The sequence below is a fragment of the Falco rusticolus genome, chromosome 8 (assembly GCF_015220075.1).
Source record: "Falco rusticolus isolate bFalRus1 chromosome 8, bFalRus1.pri, whole genome shotgun sequence".
Lineage (NCBI taxonomy): Eukaryota > Metazoa > Chordata > Aves > Falconiformes > Falconidae > Falco > Falco rusticolus.
Genome location: NC_051194.1, coordinates 47,806,679 through 47,830,497, shown reverse-complemented (window position 1 = coordinate 47,830,497; position 23,819 = coordinate 47,806,679). Strand labels below are relative to the sequence as shown.

The following is a 23,819-nucleotide window of genomic DNA, read 5'->3' as shown; positions in this document are numbered from 1 at the left end:
ATAAACACATTAAGAAATATAAAATATAAATTGATATCACTGGGTTTAAGACTTCTTTTTTATGTACTAGGCCTAAGGGAAATAATGCAAATGAAAATAATAGGAAACCTCAGACAGAAAAACTTGCAAGGAATTACAAGGTCATAAATACCTTTAGAACATGGGGAAATTTAAAATTACAATTTTATGTAAGCAAAAGTACAACACAGAAATAATTCTCAAAATCATCAAAGCATTTGTGTCTTGAGCTATATCTAGTATACTCAAAAGAAAGTTATCAAAATTTTATATACAATTAAACAACAAAACTCCACAGATAACCATAAATAGCAATGCTATTTCATTAAATATTTCTTAAATATTTATTGTAGATACTTTAAAAAGTTGGATTTTTTATGTACTTTATAAGGTTGTGACACGTGCTGAAGGCAGAGTTCACACACTTACTCTTCGAGACGTCAAGTTGACAGATGCAGGAGAAGTATCACTGACAGCAAAAGATTTCAGAACTCAAGCAAATCTTTTTGTGAAAGGTAAGTCAGTTATTTTAATTATACCATAGTCAGTGTTAATGGTCCATTTGCGATTCATGCTGGAATATAAACCATATATGAAATTAGTGGGATCATACGTACAATATTGGACTGGTAGATAACCTTCCCGATTAAAAAAGCTACTTAAAATCTTTATGCTTCACAGAAGAGCTGATGAAAGGAGGAAATACTGGAAATGTGTGAGATGTGGGAAACAAATCAGTTCATTGGGATTTCCAGGGCTTTATTGCAGACTTGAACATTCAATTGCCCTCAAGATGACCCACCAGTACTGGCCTTTATGGCTCCCAATGGCTTTTTCTGCTCTTTTTAGTATCCAGAATTCTGTGAGAGCACAATTACACCATCAGTCAAGCAACATAACACTGACTGTATACCTGCATGCACTGCTTGCAAGCTGTGTATGGCTAAGTCAAGAAAACTGCACACACTTTAACTAATTCAATAATTCAGGGAGAAATCAAAAAGTAATTCCTTAAGTTCAGTATAACTTCAGAGTCAGTGAGATCATGTGGATATAGTTCAGCTAAAGAAATTGATTTGCAAAGCTTTGTGATGATCTGCAAGTAAAAACCCCACTGAACAAGGATATTGTTCAGTCTAATCTTAAAGTAGGAGGAAAATGAGGAAATTAGCTGAATTAATTGAACATGTCTGGGCATTAAAAAAAAAATAAAACAACCTCTTCAGCAGAGATGCCTAAGAGCCTTTTTTATTACTCAGTCAAGGAAAACAAGTAAACGCAATGGGACAGTTCTGTACTAGCAGAAGGCTGGCTACAATTTAGATCTTTTCTATCAAAAATTCTATCTATTTCTTTTAGAACCCCCAGTTGAATTTACTAAACCACTTGAGGACCAGACTGTTGAAGAGGAGGCCACTGCAATACTAGAATGTGAAGTTTCCAGGGAAAATGCTAAAGTTAAATGGTTCAAAAATGGAGAAGAAATCCACAAAACAAAGAAGTATGATATCATTTCTGATGGCAGGATCAGAAAACTCATTATCCATGGCTGCACACTGGATGATGCAAAAACATATACCTGTGATGCTAAGGATTTTAAGACATCATGTTTTCTCAATGTGGAACGTGAGTCACTTACCATTTTCTGCAAAATGTCTGAATGCTATAAATGTTATGTACTAGTGTCTATGACTGGCAATAGTATCAATGCCAACAATTTATTCTTCTCTACTGGAGACTTTCCTCTACTATAAATTTTCTTTTCTCTTTTAGCTATTCGTGTTGAGTTCCTGAAACCCCTAACTGACCTTGAAGTTAAAGAAAAAGAATCTGCTCGGTTTGAATGTGAAATTTCTCGTCCAGGTATCAAGGTCAGTAATAATACTTTTTAACCTGTGTAACTCATTGAACTAGAGCTTTTTATAAAAAACTGACAACTTAATTGTGTTGTTACAAAAGAACACGCAACTGAAATTATGATGAGTATATTAATATTAATAATGAAGTTTATTTGTTCTAAAACAGGTGAAGTGGTTTAAGGACGGCATTGAAATTAGAAAAGGCAAAAAGTATGACATAATTTCCAAAGGTGCAGAACACATTCTCGTTGTCAGTAAATGCGTCTTTGATGATGAAGCTGAATATGCCTGTGAAGCAAAAACAGCTCGAACTTCAGGCCTACTTACAGTGATAGGTAAGCACAGTGTTTCAGAATGTAATCTATGAACAAGAAAAATTGTTTTTTTGATGAACAACTGTAACTATCTTTTGAAATTCTTGTTGCAGAGGAAGAGGCTGTTTTCACAAAAAATCTTCCTGATCTTGAAGTAAATGAAAATGACACTGTAAAATTGATCTGTGAAGTCTCAAAGCCTAATGCTGAAGTCAGTTGGTTTAAAGGAGATAAGGAGGTACCTGACGGTGGTAGATTTGAACACATTTCTGATGGCCGAAAGAGAATTCTTGTCATACGTAACGCTCATCCTGAAGATGCTGACAAATATACTTGCAAGCTCCCAAGCTCTAGTACAACAGGAAAACTTACTGTGCATGGTAAGAGAGTTACTTTACTGGCCTTGTGTTCTGGAAAAAATATTTAAAGATAAAAAAATCAGGAAGAACACAACTTGGTTGATTATCTTCGGAAGTAAAACTTAAAATAAAGTCATATATATCTACAAAAATGTTTTCTTTCAGAACTTGCAGCAGAATTTCTCACCAGACCACAAAATCTTGAGGTTCTTGAAGGAGACAAAGCTGAATTTGTCTGTTCAGTATCCAAAGAGGCAATTACAGTACAGTGGCTGAGGGGTGACACGGTCCTGGAGCCTAGTGATAAGTACAACATCATTTCAGATGGCAAAAAGAGAACACTTGTGGTTCAAGACTCTGTTCTAGGGGATGCAGGAAAGTATACTGTCATGGTTGGTGAAGCTAAAGCTACAGCACGCTTAACAGTGATCGGTAAGCTTTATTTTATCAATGTGCAGGTGCATATTTTGTTGCATTCCTTACACTACATGATGTTCTATTTCTTCTGTTTTCTCAATTTCAGAAAAACTCAGGATTATAACTCCTCTTAAGGACCAAGAAGTTAATGAGGGTCAAGAAATTATCTTCAACTGTGAAGTCAATAAAGAAGGTGCTAAAGAGAAGTGGTATAAAAATGATGAGGCAATATTTGATAGTGCAAAATACATTATTGTCCAGAAGGATTTAGTTTACACTCTCAGAATCAGAGATGCACAGTTGAAAGATCAAGCCACCTATACCATCTCACTGTCAAACCAGAGAGGTGAACACGTCAAAAGTTCTGCTGCCTTAACAGTATTAGGTAAATAACTAGCAATGTATTAAAATTATTTCATCATCTTACATTCAATTTCGCATCAGGATCTTGAGGATGTAAATTAATCAGTTTGGGGTTTTTGTCTTAACAGAGGAGGATCTCAGAATTGTTGAGCCCCTTGAAGACATTGAGACCATGGAAAAGAAAACTGTCACATTCTGGTGCAAAGTCAATCGCCTTAATGCAACCCTCAAATGGACAAAGAATGGTGAAGAGATCACATTCAACAAGAGAGTTTTGTACAAAATTGATAAATACAAGCACTCACTCATCATTAAAGACTGTGGGTTTATAGATGAAGGTGAATATACTGTTACTGCTGGACAAGACAAATCTGTTGCAGAGCTTCTCATCACAGAAGCACCAGCAGACTTCATTGAGCACCTCCGCGACCAGACCGTCACTGAATTTGATGATGCTGTCTTTACATGCCAGCTTTCCAAAGAGAAAGCCAGTGTAAGATGGTACAGAAATGGAAGAGAAATAAAAGAAGGCAAAAAGTATGTACATGTTATTATGATTGTTAATTTATTAACTGTGTTTGCTTTACTTTCTTGCTTTGTCTGGAAACTAAAATACTGCTTACTTTTCTCCCCCATAAAGATACCAGTTTGAAAAGGATGGAAATCTGCACAGATTAATCATAAAAGACTGTAGACTAGATGATGAGTGTGAATATTCCTGTGGCGTGGATGACAGGAAATCTAGAGCAAGACTTTTTGTTGAAGGTATGTGTAAAATTGAATAGGATTTATTTCTTCATTACTTAGTAATAATAGAAACAATATACAAATAACACCAAACGAATCAACATTTACTTCAGAAATCCCTGTTGAGATCATCCGACCACCACAAGATATTTATGAAGCTCCTGGTGCAGATGTCATCTTCATGGCTGAGTTGAACAAAGATGGTGTGGAGGTCAAGTGGCTGAGAAACAACATGATTATCATTCAAGGTGACAAACATCAGATGATGAGTGAAGGAAAGGTCCACAGGCTGCAGGTGTGCGAGATAAAGCCCCGTGACCAAGGGGAATACAGATTTATTGCCAAAGATAAGGAAGCTAGAGCTAAGCTTGAATTAGCTGGTAAGTTGCTTGCTTTGTGTTTCTTTTATAAAATCTTAGACTAGTGAATTAACTATTTAACTAAATTGATTTTTATTCTTCAAAAGAGTTGGATTAAAATGAATACACAATCAGGCCGAGACAATTGCAAGTCTGTTAAACTGTATTACAACAAACATTTTTTATTATACTATGTTGATTCAACTGCTGATGAAAACATAGGTCACTTCTCAGTGTCTATACCAAAAGCATGAGTTGAGTGTAAAGACAGAATCTTTTTGTTCAGTCAATGCAGATCTAAAACATGAGAATTATTTGGCCTACTCATTTCAATCATATAAGACATGTAATTCCTGATTTTTCTATTCTACAGGGTCAGACCAATAAAATACATTAAGTTAATGCTAAAAAAGCAACTCCCTCTTCCCTGATTTTATAGGACACAGTATACACCAACCAGCCTGAGCTTCTTTTTCTAGAGCAATCTAATAAGTATATGAAGGATTTGCTTAGAATTCACATAACAGCTCAGTTTACTTTTCTATGTTAGCTTTTTGCTGATGACGCAAATATATCTAATTTTTTAAAAAATGTAAGTACTTACTTGTCACATTGATCTTCCTTAGCTGCACCTAGAATCAAGACTGGTGATCAAAACCTTGTGGTTGATGTTGGGAAGCCTTTAACTATGACTGTTCCATATGATGCCTACCCAAGAGCAGAAGCCGAATGGTTGAAAGGGGAGGAAAGTCTGCCCACAGCCACTGTTGATACAACAACTGACTGCACTACCTTTAAAATTTATAAAGCAAAGAAATCAGATAAAGGAAGGTACAAGGTTATACTTCGAAACAAACATGGCCAGGCAGAAGCATTCATCAATGTAGAGGTCATTGGTAAGTACTCCTATTATTAAAATCTTGCTTACGCTTATTTAAGCCAAAGCAGGGAAAAAAAAAAAAAAAGATTCAATGCCCTAAAATATTGTCATATTTTTGATAGATGTTCCAGGTCCAGTTAGAAACTTGGAAGTCACTGAAACTTATGATGGTGAAGTTGGCCTTGCCTGGCAAGAACCAGAAAGTGATGGTGGAAGTAAAATAATAGGCTATGTCATTGAAAGACGTGATATCAAGCGTAAGACCTGGGTTATGGTCACTGATCGTGCTGAAAATTGTGAATACACTGTTACTGGACTTCAGAAGGGAGGAGTTGAGTACCTCTTCCGTGTTAGTGCAAGGAACAGAGTTGGTACTGGTGAGCCAGTGGAAACAGAGACCCCTGTGGAAGCTAAGAGCAAATTTGGTGAGTAGAAGTTATGAAAAACTCAGTGTTTGATGACAGTGTAAGAAAACCAGTACAAACTAACAATAGCTAAAACCCACAATTTTTTTTTCCTTTTTCTCTGTAAAATAAAATGCAGATGTTCCTGGTCCTCCTCAAAATGTTGAAGTTACCGATGTGAACAGGTTTGGAGCTACACTTACCTGGGAACCACCTGAGTATGATGGAGGATCTCCAGTTACTGGCTATGTTATTGAACTACGTAACAGAGGTTCCATCAAATGGGAGCCAGCTATGACCACTGGAGCTGATGAACTGTCAGCTGTCCTGACTGATGTTGTGGAAAATGAAGAATATTTCTTCAGAGTAAGAGCTCAAAACATGGTTGGAGTTGGCAAACCAAGTCCTGCTACACGTGCAGTAAAAATTATGGACCCTATCAGTAAGTATGCATGCACACTGATTGTGATTGCCTTATGTGAGACAGGGACATTTGGGCCGTTTATATATTATGTGTGCAGGAAAGTTCCATTAAGAAACATGTGCTGGAAATACTATGTACATTTAGATTTTTCCTACTTTTGTCCTTCAAACGTATCAGGAGTACTTTGCTACCATTTGGTTCAGTAAGAACTCCAAATATTTTTGCTTTGAAATTAGGATCCAACTTCAGTTTAAAAAACTGGCTTAGAAAAAGCTATGCAAAGGCTTTAAAAAGAGTACTTTAAGGTATAGATGGCTGATATGCAGAACCATACTCCTTTATTAGTTGCAAAAATGTATTTCTCTCAAATTATTTTCAGAGAGACCAAGTCCTCCTATTAACCTTGGTCATTCAGATCAAACTAAGTCATCAGTGCAGCTCACATGGGAACCTCCTCTTGACGATGGAGGAAGTCCAATCTTAGGCTATATTGTTGAAAGGCAAGAAGAAGGAACAGACAAGTGGATTCGCTGTAACCCAAAACTAGTACCAGCTCTTACTTTTAAGGTAAGATACTCCATTCATCAGCAAAGTACTCAAAATGCATAGATCATCTTTAATACAATTTAAGAGATTATCATTTGTGCTTTTTAGGTAACTGGATTGAAACCAGGATCCAGTTATTACTACAGAGTCTCAGCAGAAAACGCAGCCGGTGTGTCTGACCCAGCAGAGGCTATTGGGCCATTAATTGCAGATGATACTTTTGGTAAGCTATATGCTACTTATTAAAGAGAATTAATTAAATAAGACATACAATTAAAGTCCATCTTGTGGATAATATGTATATTTTTTACCAGATTACTGTGATGACAACTGATGACATGAACCTTAGACCTTTGCGTTTCTGAGCTGTTCCTCCTCCATTATGAATTCTGCAGATAATTAGCTGTACTATTAAGCAGAGAGCTATTAGGTTGCCTGAAGACCAAGGCATGACCTTTTGTCTCCTGATCTAGCTTTATGGGAGGCAGAGAAGACAAAAAAAAAACCACAAAAAAACCCCAACAATCGAAACAATACAATACAAACAAAAAAAAAACCCAAAACACAACAAAAAAAAGGGTAAATTAGATCTCCTACTTGATAGGCTAAGCTGCCTTATCATTCACATATTTCTAAAAAGCATTTAACCAAAAGAGTTAGTCAGTGATAAGTGACAGCTAGTCCTAGACAGCTCCGACCTGCAGGTTGAGATATAGTCAGAATCAGCCTCTCCACACAGCTATCATAAGCCATATTCAGAACATTTGAAAGTATTTAATTGAATTCATTTTCTACTTTTTCCAGTTGGACCTACAATGGATCTAAGTGCATTTAAAGATGGGCTGGAAGTTATTGTTCCAGAGCCAATCAAGATCCGTGTTCCTATCACTGGCTACCCTGTGCCAACCGCCACATGGTCTTTTGGTGACCAAGTCTTAGAAGAGGGTGATCGTGTAACAATGAAGACCACTGCCTCCTTTGCAGAACTCGTAATTACTCCAAGTGAACGTCCAGACAAGGGAATTTATTCCTTAACATTAGAAAATCCTGTGTCATCTGTTTCAGGAGAAATTGATGTTAATGTTATTGGTAAGTGGACATGTATATATTCTAGCAATATCATTCCATATTTGTCTTGGTAAAATCAGATTAGGTTAATAAAGTGAAATCACAGAACCTTCAGTAAACCATGTCTATTAAAATATAACTAAAAATTAGGAATCCATCCTCCAAAAATCTCTTTTCTGGTTTTCAATATCCAGCTTTGCTGTTTAAGGTAGAATGGCTAAGAAGTGTAAGTCTCCTAGCAGATAGATTCATGGAGATGATCTGTCAAATTCTGATTACAAAATAATTAATACAATTTCGATGATTTCTAGCTCGTCCAAGTGCACCAAGAGAACTTAAAGTTTTAGACATAATCAAGAACACAGTACAGCTGTCATGGGAACCGCCAGAAGATGATGGTGGAAGTCCAGTTACTGGCTATATAATTGAAAAACGTGATGTAAGCCGGAAAACATGGAGCAAAGTAAGTTCATTTTTTCTCATTTCAGTTTTGCTTTCTCATTTCGATTTGCTATATTGCTTCCACATGTGCTACTGCATTTTGTGTCTTATTTTGTTAATAGCACTTTGGAAATAAATTTTAGAAACACATTGGAGCTTTCCTTCTTTTTAGGTTATGGATCATGTTGTTGACCAAGAGTTCACTGTACCTGACCTCATCCAAGGAAAAGAATATTTATTTAGAGTTTCTGCATGCAATAAATGTGGCCCAGGAGAACCTGCATATATTGATGAACCTGTAAATATGTCAGCACCAGCAAGTGAGTCAATCGTTTCACATTGTTGCTGATTTTCTGTTTCTGAAATCTTGCTGATTTTCTTCAAAGTAAGATGTAAAAAGATGTCTTCCTTAGACTGGCTTCTAACAACCCGTTTGTTTTTAATTTCGTAATAGCGGTGCCTGATCCACCAGAGAATGTTAAATGGAGAAATCCAACATCAAAAGGAATCTTCCTAACATGGGAGCCTCCCAAATATGATGGTGGAGCCCGCATTAAGGGATATCTGGTAGAAAAATCCCAACGTGGCACAGACAAGTGGGAGATATGTGGGGAGCCAGTTGTTGAAACAAAGTAAGCAAATTAAGATCAGAAGTTATATCCTTTCAACTAACTGTGCCATCCTCAATGCTTTAAATACCTTGATTTTGTTTTCTTAACAAACAGAATGGAAGTAACGAAACTCAAGGAAGGAGAGTGGTATGCATATCGGGTTAAGGCTTTGAACAGAATAGGAGCTAGCAAGCCAAGTAAGCCAACAGATGATATTCAGGCCATTGATGCAAAAGGTAATTACTTCAATCACTGACTTAAAAGATCTGCTTTATTTTTACCAGTCTTTGAAATACTGTTTCTACAACAATGTTTTTATTCTCTCCTAAATCAGAGGCTCCAGAAATTTTCTTAGATGTGAAGCTTCTTGCTGGACTTACTGTGAAAGCTGGAACTAAAATTGAACTGCCAGCTAAAGTAACTGGAAAGCCTGAGCCCCAGATTACTTGGACCAAGGCTGAAAAAATTTTGAGACCTGATGACAGAATCACCATTGAAACCAAACCTAATCATTCTACAGTCACTATTACAGACAGCAAGAGGAGTGATAGTGGAACCTATATTATTGAAGCTGTAAATTCCAGTGGACGTGCTACTGCTGTTGTTGAAGTTAATGTTCTTGGTATACATGTATTTTATGTTGTTTATAAAAATTATTAGTAATGTACTGAGTTATGCAAGCAGAAGGTTAACATTCACATCTTGTGCTCTACAGATAAACCTGGTCCACCAGCTGCATTTGATGTATCAGAAATCACAAATGAATCCTGCCTTCTGACATGGAATCCTCCACGAGATGATGGGGGTTCTAAAATTACCAACTATGTCCTTGAGAAAAGAGCTACAGACAGTGAAATATGGCACAAGTTGTCATCAACTATTAAGGATACAAAATTCAGAGCTACCAATTTAACTCCTCATAAAGAATATGTGTTCCGAGTCAGTGCTGAGAACATGTATGGTGTTGGGGAGCCAGCACAGTGTAACCCCATCATTGCAAAATATTCATTTGGTTAGTTGATTAAATTAATGTTAAATTCTTACAATATTTTAAGAGGGGGGAAAAACATATGTATGATGGTTCTGTGTTTTTTTTCTTGTTTTTGTTTCAATTTATTTATACAGATCCACCAGGCCCTCCAACCGGTCTCAAGCCTATAGAGGTCACCAAAGACTCAGTCACCTTAACATGGAATGAACCAGATGAAGATGGTGGCAGCCCCATAACTGGCTACTGGGTTGAAAGATATGATCCTGAGCAGGATAAATGGATAAAATGCAATAAAATGCCAGTGAAAGATACAACATTCAAGTAAGGCTATAGTCAGTTCAATCTGAAATGGGTCACAGAGACATAAAAATGTATTGGTAGCCTTTTAAACACATTTTACATTGTGTTTACTATTTTTTCCTTGTTTCCACAAGTTCAGATCCACCTAACATCTGGTGGCACACTTTTTTTTGACAATTAGTTTTAAAGAGCAACATCTTTACAGAAGACTGAATCATTCTTTTTTTTTTAAATGTTATGCTTATTAATTTCTGTGCTATTTGATTATTCATAACACCTTCTAAAACAGCAGACATAGCCATCTCAATTTGGCAAAAGCCTGGTGGCTTTTTTCTCCTGATACTCATATTTACTAACAACTGTGGAACATACATAAATGCAATATGACTTTCAAAACACTGGTTTCTGTGTCGTGGTGCACCATTTTACTGTTGACAATACACCTATTTTGGATGTTCACCATTTCATAAAACATCATTAGCAGTAATTTAAGTATTTTCAGATTTTCCAAGTAAACTGTAGTACAAAGAGAGGATAATGTTTTAGGTACCAGTTAACATGTAGGTGTGGTTTAATCAAACTTAATTTTTCTTTCCAGAGTTAAAGGTCTTACAAATAAGAAGAAATACAAGTTCCGTGTCTTGGCAGAGAATCTTGCAGGACCTGGAAAACCAAGCAAGGAAACAGAGCCAATCTTAGTGAAAGACCCAATTGGTATAATAAACACATTTTTAATGTTTTAGTTTAACAACAACAAAAAAATTATTTGTTTTCAGTCATGTAATTAATATTGGACTCCTGTCTAGATCCACCATGGCCTCCTGGAAAGCCAACTGTGAAAGATGTTGGCAAGACATCATTATTCCTGAACTGGACAAAGCCAGAACATGATGGAGGAGCAAAGATCGAATCTTATGTCATTGAACTATTAAAGACTGGAACAGACGAGTGGGTGAGGGTGGCAGAAGGAGTTCCCACAACAGAACACTTCCTCAAAGGGCTTATGGAGAAGCAAGAATATTCATTCCGTGTAAGAGCTGTGAACAAGGCTGGTGAGAGTGAGCCCAGTGAACCCAGTGACCCTGTGCTGTGCAAGGAGAGGCTCTGTAAGTATTGTTTCAGAATGTGCTGCTACTGCAAATACACAGTTTCTGTCTTTATAAAAGCCCCATGTCTGCGTGTCTCTGTAGTGAACTCTTGGAAGGCTTATGAAATATTAAAATCTGTCCTGCTTCAGCTAAGAAAATACAAAGTTTTAGTAGTTTTGGTGTGTTCCCTGTCTTCTGCAATTTTTGGTGTGAAATACACTAATCTGTTTTACCTTCTTTTTCTATTTTACAGATCCTCCTTCACCACCTCGGTGGCTTGAGGTTATTAATATTACTAAAAACACAGCAGATCTTAAATGGACAGTACCAGAGAAAGATGGGGGTTCCCCAATTACCAACTACATTGTTGAAAAGAGAGATGTAAGGCGGAAAGGCTGGCAGACAGTTGATACGACAGTGAAAGATACCAAGTACACAGTGAGCCCACTGACTGAGGGCTCATTGTATGTCTTCCGTGTGGCTGCTGAAAATGCCATTGGACAGAGTGACTATTGTGAAATCGAGGATTCAGTGCTTGCTAAAGATACTTTCAGTAAGTTTCAGATTTGCTTACTGAGTGATCAATAGAAACAGTTCACATGTAATGGATTCCTATTCTTCTAATTTGTGTATTTTTTTTCTTTAGCAACCCCTGGACCTCCATATGCTCTTACAATAGTTGAAGTCACAAAAGGTCATGTTGATTTGAAATGGGAACCACCTAAGAATGATGGTGGCAGACCAATTCAAAGGTAAAGTAATTTTAAGTTTGCTTAGTGTTTCCTGTAGATTAAGATCTTTTATGAGTGATGACATTTTTGTCAAAATGTTTAAATTTTAAATGAACACATTTTATATGAAAAAGAGATGAATGAATGTAAAAGAGAAGCCATACGATCAACGTAATTAAAGGTTTGATTTTAAAATGTGGAAATTATGCAAATATAAATAACCCAATGTGCATGAATAATGAATGTATGTCAACATCCTCAAACATCATCTAATAAAATGAGATTAAATTGAACTGCATATAAAACAGAAAAAAAATAAGGTATCCAGTCTCCAGTTCCTCCAGAGCTGTAGCCAGTTAGGCCCATCTACCACTTAATATTGTTACATTTTCCTTCTGCCTTAGTTTCTCATTCAAATGGTATGACTTAAAGTGAAGACTCATCACTTTTCTGTTCATTCTTTTTATTACACTTTTCAAGCAAACTGGTTTACTCCTTTGGGTTGCTTCTAACTTGTCCTTTTCTTTGGTTTCTAAAGTACCAGTCCTCTGAAATTCACCTTGAATGCCAGTTAGATTTTTCCTCTTTGTATTTTCACTCTTCCTTTCCTTCCCAATCACAGTAAACGTATCTTAAACAGACAACTACAGAGATCTCCCTGCAGCAACATAAGTCACTTAATTCACCTTACTTTCCCACAGTCTACCATAGGCAGAATTTTAACAGCTGAGTAACTCACAGATAATACCTAAAAATACTTTCAGTGGACTAACCACTGAGATCCAAACTAGGAAAGATACAAGCATAGCTTTGAGGTTCTTCTTCTTCTGCAGCTCTCTAAAACCTAAGAACATAGCAGAAGTTCAGGAACTGGCTTTCAGAATTGGCTCTATCAGTAATGTCAGCCCCATTACATCCAAGACCTACCAGGACTACGTGGCTGATGTGTGAAGTTCATTGAATCTGTCACCCGTGACTCTCTACTTTTCCATTGGCCAAACTATTCTCATCCCTATTTATCTATTCTATTGAGCAAGAAGTCTGAAGTGTTCATGTTTCAAGTGCCTGACAGTATTTTCCCCAATTTATTCAGATACGTTATTGAAAAGAAAGAAAAACTCGCCACTCGCTGGGTAAAAGCTGGAAAGACAGCTGGTCCAGACTGCAATTTCAGAGTGACTGATGTCATTGAAGGTACAGATGTACAGTTCCAGGTTCGTGCAGAAAATGAAGCTGGCTGTGGTCATCCCAGTGAACCAACCGACCTCATTCATATTGAAGATCCAACAAGTAAGTAGCAGTATAATATACAGTGTATGGATTACAGAAGCAGTATACTGTGTAGAACAGATATTCTGGAGAAAAATGACACAACTCTTTTCCATTCCTGCAGGTCCTCCTTCACCTCCTCAGGATTTACATGTCACAGATGCAGGTCGAAAGCACATTTGCATTGCATGGAAACCACCTGAGAAGAATGGTGGAAGCCCTATTATTGGGTATAATGTTGAGATGTGCGAAGCAGGAACAGAAAAATGGATGCGAATCAATTCTCGCCCAATAAAAGATCTAAAATGTAAAGTGGAGGAAGGTGTTGTTCCAGACAAGGAATATGTGCTGAGAGTCAGAGCTGTCAATGCTGTTGGAGCTAGTGAGCCATCAGACATCTCAGAAAAAGTTGTTGCCAAGGACCCAGACTGTAAGAATAGATTCCTTTCTTTTTTTTTTTTCTTTTTTTTTTTTTTTTTTTTTTTGGCGGGGGGGATCTGCATAACTGAAAAAAGAATGTTGTTTGGCGACTTTCTATTAATATTATACTTACTTTTACAGGTAATCCAACCATTGATCTAAAAACTCGTGACATTGTTGTTGTTAAAGGACAGAAATTAAGTATCCCTGTACCCTTCAGAGCTGTTCCATCCCCAACTATAACATGGCACAAAGACGGCAAAGAGTTGAAAGCTGGTGACAGAACAACAATGAAGAGTGACTACACCTCTGCATTGCTCGAAGTCATGGACAGTGTTCATGCTGATGCTGGTGTTTATACTATCACATTGGAAAACAAGCTGGCATCAACAACTGGCTCAGTCAATGTCAAAGTCATCGGTAAGTAGGCTTCTTCCATTCTGAGAAATATACTTATCCTCATTTGAGCCCTACAGCTGAAAGAAGAAAGGACTCGAAAAATCCGTTTTCTGCCATGTGAAGGAATCACTTCAATTCAGACACATGTAGAACGCCATAAAGGCATTAATCTTACAAAATCCCACAAAAAAAACACTTTACCCCAAGTTGGTCTAACTAGTCAGTGACTGCTCAAAGCCCAATTATTGTGAGTAGTCATCATATAAATATGAAAAACCTGTAAGAATTCTGAATACTTTTCACCTTTAGGATCATAAATTCATACATATGCCGTGTAGCCAACGTTTGTGGGTTTTGGTTTGCTTTCTGCAAAGCAAAAAAATGCAGTATAATTTCATATTTGTAGGAATACAGTTTCCCATCTATTTAGTTAACTAATTTTATTATTCTTATTTAAAACAGGTCCACCTGGACAGTGTAAAGACATTAAGGCAAGCGAAGTAACTAAGAATTCTTGCAAAGTATCCTGGGAACCTCCAGACTTTGATGGTGGTACTCCTATTCTGCATTATGTTCTGGAACGCAGAGAAGCTGGTCGTAGAACATATATCCCAGTCATGTCTGGTGAAAATAAGCTTTCATGGCAAGTCAAAGATCTTATCCCTAACTGTGAATATTATTTCCGTGTTAAAGCTGTCAATAAGATTGGAGGAGGTGAATATCTTGAACTAAGAAACCCAATCATTGCAGAAGACCCAAAACGTAAGTTTTTTTTCACTACTAACTGATCTAGCAACTTGAATTTTAACTCAAATCTTCATACTTTTTTTTTTCTCATATTATCCCTCTTCTTCTACTCTTCCACAGAGCCTCCAGATCCTCCTGTTGACCTTGAGGTCCATAATCCAACATCAAAATCAGTAACACTTACGTGGAAACCACCCCTGTTTGATGGTGGAAGCAAGATTATGGGCTATATAATAGAAAAGCTTGCTAAGGGCAAAGAGAGGTGGGAGAGATGCAATGACTATCTGGTACCTCTATTAACTTATCCAGTGAAAGGTCTTGAGGAAGGAAAGGAATATCAGTTTCGTGTTCGTGCTGAGAATGCTGCTGGCATTAGTGAGCCTTCTCGAATTACTCCTTTTGTGAAAGCTGTGGATCCTATCGGTATGCATTGCTCATTTGATTGTTTGTAGTAATTGCCATACATCCTCAAACGTATTGGAAGGTTCTACTCTGCATTTATCATTCTGTGTTATTACAGAGGCTCCAAAGGTCTTTCTTGCTGCAAACCTACAGTCGGGCCTTGAGGTGAAGAGAGGTGATGAGATCATACTTGAGGCACACATTTCAGGGTCACCTTATCCATCTATCACTTGGCTGAGGAATGATGAAGTTGTCAGACCAGAGGAAATAAAAAAGAGAGCAACAACGTATACAAGGAAGAAGAAGGGTGAAGCTGAAGAAGAGAAACCTTTCCAGCTTTCACTGCCAGAACGTATGAGTGTTGACAACCACAAAGAAGGAGAGTCTGTACTATCAATTCGTGACTCCATCAGAGCTGACCATGGCACATTTACAATTAAAGTGGAAAATGATCATGGTGTTGCAAAAGCCTCATGTGAAGTCAATGTGTTAGGTATGTAATGAGTGTCCTCAAGAACACCTATTTGTTCAGAGTATTGGGTAAGAAGCAGACAAGATGAGTACTCACCATTTTTCTTGCTTTATTAACAGATACACCTGGGCCTCCAGTCAACTTTGTATTTGAAGATGTGAGAAAAAATTCTGTCATTTGTAAATGGGAACCTCCCCTTGATGATGGTGGAAGCGAAATCCTAAACTATGTACTGGAAAAGAAAGACAATACAAAAGCTGAAATGGGCTGGGTGACTGTCAGCTCAACACTCAGGCATTGCAAATTCCATGTAACAAAACTGATTGAAGGAAAAGAATATCTCTTCCGTGTATTTGCTGAAAATAGAGTTGGACCAGGACCACCATGTGTTTCAAAACCAATGACAGCAAAAGATCCTTTCTGTAAGTTTTAATTTTGAAATACAACTTTTTCAGAAAACCAGTCTAAAAGCTACACAGACTCTTAGAATACTCAGCCTTCATGTATGTGAACGTTTCCCAGAAGAAACTTGAGCAATGTAATTATTATTTCTTGCACATTTTAAACCACTGAAATAAAGGGAGATATTGAAAACATACTAATTTCAGTAGGAAAGAAATAAGAATGACAGTCACTGTGATAAAACTTTACACTTACAACATCTGAATAGTGACATTCTCTGTGTTCAGTAAATTAATATCCTTACCAAAAGAGAGAACCACTGCAAGTCTGATAACTGCAGTTAGGAATCAGTTTCCAAGAGAGAGAGTGTAGGAGAACTATGAATGACTTAAAACTAGTAGTCGCTCATATCTTAGTTCTCTCTTAGCTTTGAGGAAGCTCTGAGGAAGACAGCAATGATGACAAAATTACTTCTTTTTTTCAGCTCCACCAGATCCACCTAATAAGCCTGATGTGCAAGATGTTACCAGCAACAGTATGTTGGTTAAATGGAATGAACCAAAAGACAACGGCAGCCCGATCATAGGATATTGGATTGAAAAACGTGAAATTAATAGTACTCATTGGGCTCGGGTCAACAGGAACCTTGTGAATGCTCTAGAAATAAAAGTTGAAGGACTGTTGGAAGGTTTAACCTACATCTTTAGAGTATGTGCTGAAAATGCAGCTGGCCCTGGTAAATTTAGTCCGCCATCAGATCCAAAAACTGCGCAGGACCCAATAAGTAAGTAGCTTAGGAGAAGCTAAAAGCAGACAGGTGACAGAATAGGATTCATAGCCTTTAACTTTGATTTACACCTATTTATTTATAGTGCCACCTGGTCCACCGATTCCAAGGGTTGCTGATACAAGCTCAACTTCTATTGAGTTAGAGTGGGAACCTCCTGCATATAACGGTGGTGGAGATATCACTGGTTACCATGTATACAAACAGCTGGTGGGAGTCAATGAGTGGTCACGTTGCACAGAGAAGCCCATTAAAGTTCGACAGTATACTGTTAAAGAAGTCAGAGAAGGTGCAGACTATAAACTCCGTGTTACTGCACTTAATGCCGCTGGTGAAGGACCACCTGGTGAAACTGAACCCACAACAGTTGCAGAACCTAAAGGTATTGCAATTGTGATATTTTCAAGAAATGTCCAGCTGTTTAAAAAGTAATTTTGAATCTCTCCCTTGAACTAATGAACTGTTTCTCTTTTGCAGAGCCTCCCACTGTCGAGCTGGATGTTTCTGTCAAAGCAGGCATTCAGATCATGGCTGGGCAAACTATTAAAATTCCTGCTACTGTGACAGGACGTCCTACTCCCACCATTGAATGGGCTGTGGAGGAGGGTGAATTAGACAAAGATAGAGTTGTTATTGAAAATGTTGGCACAAAGTCTGAGTTAACCATTAAGAATGCACTGAGAAAAGACCATGGAAGATACGTAATTACTGCTACCAATAGCAGTGGTTCCAAATCTGCAGGAACCAGAGTAGAAGTATTTGGTAAGAAAAATATTTTCTGAAATCAACTGAGCATTTCTTTTGGTGAGATAATCTTCAGGCTTTATCCCATTTGTTTGATTTTGTTTTTCAGATGTTCCTGGGCCAGTCCTTGACCTAAAGCCAGTGGTCACAAACAGAAAAATGTGTTTGCTTAACTGGTCTGATCCTGAAGATGATGGTGGCAGTGATATCATAGGCTTCATTGTTGAACGGAAGGATGCCAAAATGCATACGTGGAGACTAGCTGTAGACACAGAGAGATCTAAATGTGATATTACTGGTCTGGTTGAAGGGCAGGAATATAAATTCCGTGTTAGCGCCAAGAATAAGTTTGGTACTGGTCCACCTGTTGAAATAGGACCCATCCTTGCAGTTGATCCATTAGGTATGACTAATTTTATGGAATTTTTTAAAACAATTTTTAATTATACGTTATTAAACCAGTATTGTGTGGATTGCTTTCTATACAGAAAATGTACTTTTCTACTACCTGGATAAGGCATCTGCCTTAGATGAATTACTTCAGTCAGATCTCTGAATCAGTTTTGTAAAACTATTATGGTTCTTTATGTAACAAAATACTGACGTCTACTGAGACATTACTTGTTACCTTTTTATCCACATACTTGAGAAACTATACTATCCATAACCTTACCCAACTACTTTGCATACAAAGGCTGTGGCTTTAAAAAGTCAGAACTACTGTATTCTTATGATTTAAAATTCTGTAACTTTTAAAATGTGGGTTTTTTTATTATGATTTGTGTATGTTAATAGGTCCTCCAACAGCACCTGAGAGGTTCATGTACACAGAGAGGACAAAGTCAACAATTACACTTGATTGGAAGCCTCCACGTAGTGATGGTGGCAGTCCTGTCTTAGGATATATCGTTGAGAAGAGGAGACATGATTCAAAAGATTATGAACGAGTTAATGCAAGGCTGTGTCCAAAAACATCTCTTCTTGTTGAAAACCTTGATGAACTTCATATGTATGAATTCCGTGTCAAAGCTGTCAATGCTATTGGAGAAAGTGAACCATCATTGCCCCTCAATGTAGTTATACAAGATGACGAAGGTATATCTGCTGTAAAGAAAACCACACAATCATCTCCAGCGCACTGCAAGGCAATTTCTGTCTTTAATCTGCATCTTCACTCTGTCATTTTTCTTCTTGTTTTCAGTACCTCCAACTGTGACATTACGCCTGGCTGTGAGAGGAGATACTATCAAAGTGAAGGCAGGAGAACCAGTTAATATTCCTGCTGATGTGACAGGTCTGCCAATGCCAAAGATTGAATGGGACAAGAATGAAGTTTTAATTGACCAAACATCCAGTGCACTTAAGATAACCAAGGAAGAAGTATCTAGAAGTGAGGCAAAAACTGAACTTATCCTGCCTGCAACAGTGAGGGATGATAAAGGCACTTACACTGTGAGAGCTTCCAATCGTCTTGGCACGGCATTTCGCAATGTGCATGTTGAAGTGTATGGTAAGGATGTGACATTTTAATAAAACGACAGCTAATTAAACGCTTTCACCTTTTTCTTAATGTAATTCTGTGCTGTGTTGCTTTCATACAGATCGTCCTTCCCCACCAAGAAATCTTGCTGTTTCTGATATTAAAGCAGAATCATGCTATTTAACATGGGATGCGCCACTTGATAATGGTGGTAGTGAAATTACCCATTACATTATTGAGAAACGTGATGCTAGTAGGAAGAAATCTGAGTGGGAAGAAGTCTCCAAAAGTGCTGTTGAGAGAAGATTTGGGGTAATTCATGAAATATCTTTATTATGTACTATAGTATGCATAAAAAATAACAATAGTACACATCTAATGAAAACTGCTATTTGCATAAATGCCTGTGCTTGTACTCCATTTAGACTCCAGAATTACTGGATGAATGTTGCCCATCTATGTATGTGTGTCTGCCTCATGACAAAGCAAAAGAAATTGTTCTCTTTTGCTACTTAATCTCAGCTGAGTTTAGAACACATCTTCCTTTCTGTTTCCCAGCATTATTCATAACTTTACCAACTGCAAAAACAAACGACATTTTTATTTGTGTTTGATCCTGTGCGTGTGAAATAAGAAAGTCCCTAGGGCATTACATACAGCTGCTTAGTACGTAAACATAGGTATGTCAATGAGATTCCAAGACAGAATTTTGAGTGAAAACCACTGCATAACTCCAAATAAGTTTATTCTGAAAGTAGCCAAGGATTGATTTAAATCTTATTTTTCAGGTATGGAATCTTGAAACAGATGGAAAATATCAATTTAGAGTCCGGGCTGTAAACAAATATGGAATAAGTGATGAATGCCTCTCAGAAAAAGTTGTTATTAAGGACCCCTATGGCCTTCCTGGACCTCCTGGAAAGCCAAAAATTTTGGATCGCACCAGATCATCAATGCGGGTAACTTGGGAGCCTCCTTTGAACAATGGCGGCAGCCCAATTACTGGCTATTGGTTAGAGAAGAGAGAGGTGGGAGGCGTCTACTGGTCACGTGTTAACAGGGCTCCAGTAACAAAACCAGCAGTAAAAGGTCTAGAGTACACTGTGCTTCGTTTGGCCGAAGGTGTTGAATACCAGTTTAGAGTTATGGCTGAAAATCTTGCTGGAATCGGCCCTCCCAGTGAACCATCAGATCCTGCTTTAGCAGCAGATCCCATATGTAAGTATATCATTTGTATGACTATTTTAAAGGACTATATCACACCAGAACAAAAATGTGCTACTACTATTTATATTGATTTTAGTGCAATTAATCCAATGCTTCGTTTTCACTAAACCAAAAGGAATATATTGACATAAAGTAGTTTCCTGATTTACTGGTTTTCACTGATTTAAAAATAATAAGCTTTAATTCAGTTTTTTTACTTCTTTTATGAACCTTAAACTGCCATTATATGAATGAAAAAATGGCCAAATAAACTTGAGTACAGAGTCAGATTTTCATGTTATTGTTTTTCTTTATCATTAAAAAGCTCAATCTTTATGCCTTGTACTTAAGTATCCCTTAAGAACATATGTAATATATGTAATTAAGTATGCATGCTCTAGGATTATACGCTCTCTGTGTATGACAGAAGAAAATGAAAATACTTGCATTCTTCTAGAAACTATTAAAAAAAAATACATGCAGGCACTAACTGTCAGGTAATTTTTACTTGCTCTTGTTTTAAAAGTTGTGCCTGGTCCACCGTCTTGCCCAGAGGTCAAAGACAAAACCAAATCATCTGTAGCTCTTGCATGGAAGCCTCCACAAAAGGATGGTGGTAGTCCTATAAAAGGATATATTGTTGAAATGCAAGATGAAGGTAGTACTGACTGGAAGAAGGTGAATGAAGGAGACAAACTCTTTCCTACTTGTGAATGTGTTATTCCCAACTTGAAAGAGCTTAGAAAATACCGATTTAGGGTGAAAGCTGTAAATGCTGCTGGAGAATCAGAACCAAGTCCTGCGACATCAGAAATACCTGTCCAAGATATTCTAGGTAAGTGTTCTGGGGATTAATTTAGGTATTTATATCTAAATGCCATCTACTGCTGGGAATGTTCAAGCAGGATGCCAAGCAAGCCAAAGTCAAAACAGAACAGTTATGTAAAAATATAACAAAAGATTGACACACATTTTTTAAAGTGTTATGATGACCATTACCAGGGCTGGATCCATTAGAAAACTGATGACCACCTGCAGTCATACTAAGGAAATAATGTATATTTTATGAAGAAATGACAACAAAATTTTTTCTATCCATATACTCCCCAGCTTCCTTTTTGCACACCCAACCTTTCTCACATAAACATGGATTCCGCATGTTTGTGTGGGGTTTTAGCTCAGTGCTGACAAAAATTTACTTTCAGTAGCTTTTGAAATTTATATATTGAAATACTTTTGCAGAGGAACCAGAAATCTTCCTTGATATTGGAGCACAGGATTTCCTCTCTTGTCGTGCTGGCACGACAATTAAAATCCCAGCTGTTATCAAGGGTCGTCCAGTTCCAAAATCATTTTGGGAGTTTGAAGGAAAAGCAAAGACAACAGCAAAGGTTAGCAAAATAAAAGCTTTTTTCTACCTGTGTTTCTAGACATTTAAGCCTATCCCCTCTTATATTTATGTTTATTTCCCTTTGTTTATAGGAGGGTGGTCATAATGTACCTGAAGAAGCTCAGGTAAAGCACACAACTTTTGTAACTTTACTATTGTTGCATTTTTCAAACATAAATATGTGAAGTTGATCTATAACTTTTCTTTCTTTCTATAATACACAGGTGGAAGCCACTGATACACGTTCAGTGATTATCATCCCAGAGTGCAACAGAAGTCATTCTGGACGATACAGTATTACAGCAAAGAACAAAGCAGGACAAAAAACTGTGCATGTCAGAGTCAATGTCCTTGGTATGGCTTACACATATCAAAGTATTCAAATAGTAGGTTTTAGTCATATTTTTCAACATACTTACGTAAATTTGTTTCTGTTGTGCTTTTTACCTTAATAGATGTTCCAGGTCCACCAAAAGACCTAAAAGTAAGTGATATCACAAGAGGTAGTTGTAAACTTTCATGGAAGATGCCAGATGATGATGGTGGAGATAGAATCAGAGGCTATGTTATAGAGAAAAGAACTATTGATGGGAAGGCCTGGACTAAAGTCAATGCAAACTGTGGAAGTACTTCCTTTGTTGTACCTGATCTCATATCTGGACAAGAGTATTTCTTCCGGGTACGTGCAGAAAACCGTTTTGGTGTTGGCCCTCCTGCTGAAACCATCCAACGGACTACAGCCAGGGATCCAATCCGTAAGTAAAATCAAAGTAAAATAAATTCTTTAAAACCAGATGGTATTGTACAGTGGATTTATTCACATTTTTGTTCTGTTTGTGAAGATCCTCCTGATCCACCTATTAAACTAAAGATTGGCCTTGTAACCAAGAACACAGTGAGCTTGACATGGAAACCACCAAAGAATGATGGTGGAGCTCCTGTTACACATTACAATGTTGAATGTCTCCGCTGGGATCGTACTGGAGAAGTGAAAGAGACTTGGAAGCAATGCAACAGACGTGACGTGGAAGAAACAAAGTTTACTGTTGAGGATCTTGTAGAAGGCGGAGAATACGAATTCAGAGTCAAAGCTGTAAATATAGCAGGTCCCAGTAGGCCATCAGCCACTGTTGGTCCACTTGTTGTCAAAGACCAGACATGTAAGTAATAACTGGTATCAGTAAATACAAATTTCATTTTAACATTATGTAGTATTTTTGTATGTTAATTTTTTCAACATTTCATTGTAGGCCCACCATCTATTGAACTCAAAGAATTTATGGAGGTTGAAGAAGGAACAGATGTTAACATTGTGGCCAAAATAAAGGGTGTGCCCTTCCCCACATTAACATGGCTAAAAGCTTCTCCAAAGAAACCAGATGACAAAACACCTGTGCTGTATGATCAGCATGTCAACAAGATTGTTGGTGACGATACTTGCACTTTATTGATTCAACAGTCTCGCAGAAGTGATACAGGCTTATATACTATAACAGCTGTAAATAATCTGGGAACTGCTTCAAAGGAGATGAGACTAAATGTTCTGGGTAGATATCAATAACTCTTGTACATTGCATTAATTGATAGCGTTCATGTGATGCTTTATTTTAATAGCATTTGAATTAATTCTTCTTTATAAAAAATGTATGTTTTAGGTCGTCCTGGACCTCCAGTGGGACCTATTAAATTCGAATCCATTTTGGCTGATAAAATGACAATATCATGGCTTCCTCCATTAGACGATGGTGGTTCTAAGATTACAAACTATGTCATAGAGAAAAAAGAAGCAAATAGAAGGACATGGGTACCTGTTACTAATGAGCCTAAGGAATGCTTATTCACTGTTCCCAAGTTGATGGAAGGCCATGAATATGTGTTCCGCATTATGGCACAGAACAAGTATGGTATTGGAGAACCTTTGGATAGTGAACCAGAAACAGCACGAAACCTTTTCAGTAAGTAGGAATATGCTTTCAAATTATGCCAGTCATTTTCATATGCTGGCATGTGTACAGCATCTGTTAAAAACTACTGCTACTTTTCTCAATTCACATAAATAAATTTTCTAGAATAACTTGAAGAGCTTTAGCATTAGTAGTTACTTCTTAAAAGCACATGCAGTACTTAAAAATACTTCCCCCCTCCTTGTTATATATTAAAATACAAACTCATGATTTTTTA

At 37.3% G+C, this 23,819-nt stretch overlaps 1 protein-coding gene across 1 annotated transcript in view; it reads left to right on the top strand.

Moving 5' to 3' along the window:
* The window catches only part of TTN (titin), a 238,738-nt gene that overhangs the window by 148,742 nt on the left and 66,177 nt on the right, over positions 1-23,819 (top strand). The window contains 50 exon segments of the mRNA XM_037397744.1: positions 410-533; positions 1,378-1,644; positions 1,792-1,889; positions 2,044-2,212; positions 2,305-2,571; positions 2,716-2,982; positions 3,074-3,352; positions 3,459-3,867; positions 3,971-4,095; positions 4,191-4,457; positions 5,063-5,332; positions 5,439-5,741; positions 5,860-6,162; positions 6,524-6,711; positions 6,799-6,913; positions 7,495-7,779; positions 8,070-8,221; positions 8,372-8,519; positions 8,654-8,831; positions 8,925-9,046; positions 9,145-9,432; positions 9,526-9,822; positions 9,936-10,122; positions 10,700-10,815; positions 10,908-11,207; positions 11,443-11,742; positions 11,836-11,941; positions 13,014-13,210; positions 13,314-13,619; positions 13,751-14,029; positions 14,471-14,770; positions 14,876-15,178; positions 15,276-15,650; positions 15,749-16,051; positions 16,516-16,815; positions 16,904-17,200; positions 17,296-17,580; positions 17,672-17,965; positions 18,358-18,657; positions 18,764-19,072; positions 19,164-19,354; positions 19,831-20,260; positions 20,775-21,083; positions 21,491-21,639; positions 21,731-21,763; positions 21,863-21,992; positions 22,094-22,393; positions 22,481-22,798; positions 22,889-23,185; positions 23,294-23,593. Coding sequence (XP_037253641.1) covers positions 410-533; positions 1,378-1,644; positions 1,792-1,889; positions 2,044-2,212; positions 2,305-2,571; positions 2,716-2,982; positions 3,074-3,352; positions 3,459-3,867; positions 3,971-4,095; positions 4,191-4,457; positions 5,063-5,332; positions 5,439-5,741; positions 5,860-6,162; positions 6,524-6,711; positions 6,799-6,913; positions 7,495-7,779; positions 8,070-8,221; positions 8,372-8,519; positions 8,654-8,831; positions 8,925-9,046; positions 9,145-9,432; positions 9,526-9,822; positions 9,936-10,122; positions 10,700-10,815; positions 10,908-11,207; positions 11,443-11,742; positions 11,836-11,941; positions 13,014-13,210; positions 13,314-13,619; positions 13,751-14,029; positions 14,471-14,770; positions 14,876-15,178; positions 15,276-15,650; positions 15,749-16,051; positions 16,516-16,815; positions 16,904-17,200; positions 17,296-17,580; positions 17,672-17,965; positions 18,358-18,657; positions 18,764-19,072; positions 19,164-19,354; positions 19,831-20,260; positions 20,775-21,083; positions 21,491-21,639; positions 21,731-21,763; positions 21,863-21,992; positions 22,094-22,393; positions 22,481-22,798; positions 22,889-23,185; positions 23,294-23,593 — 12,235 coding nt within the window.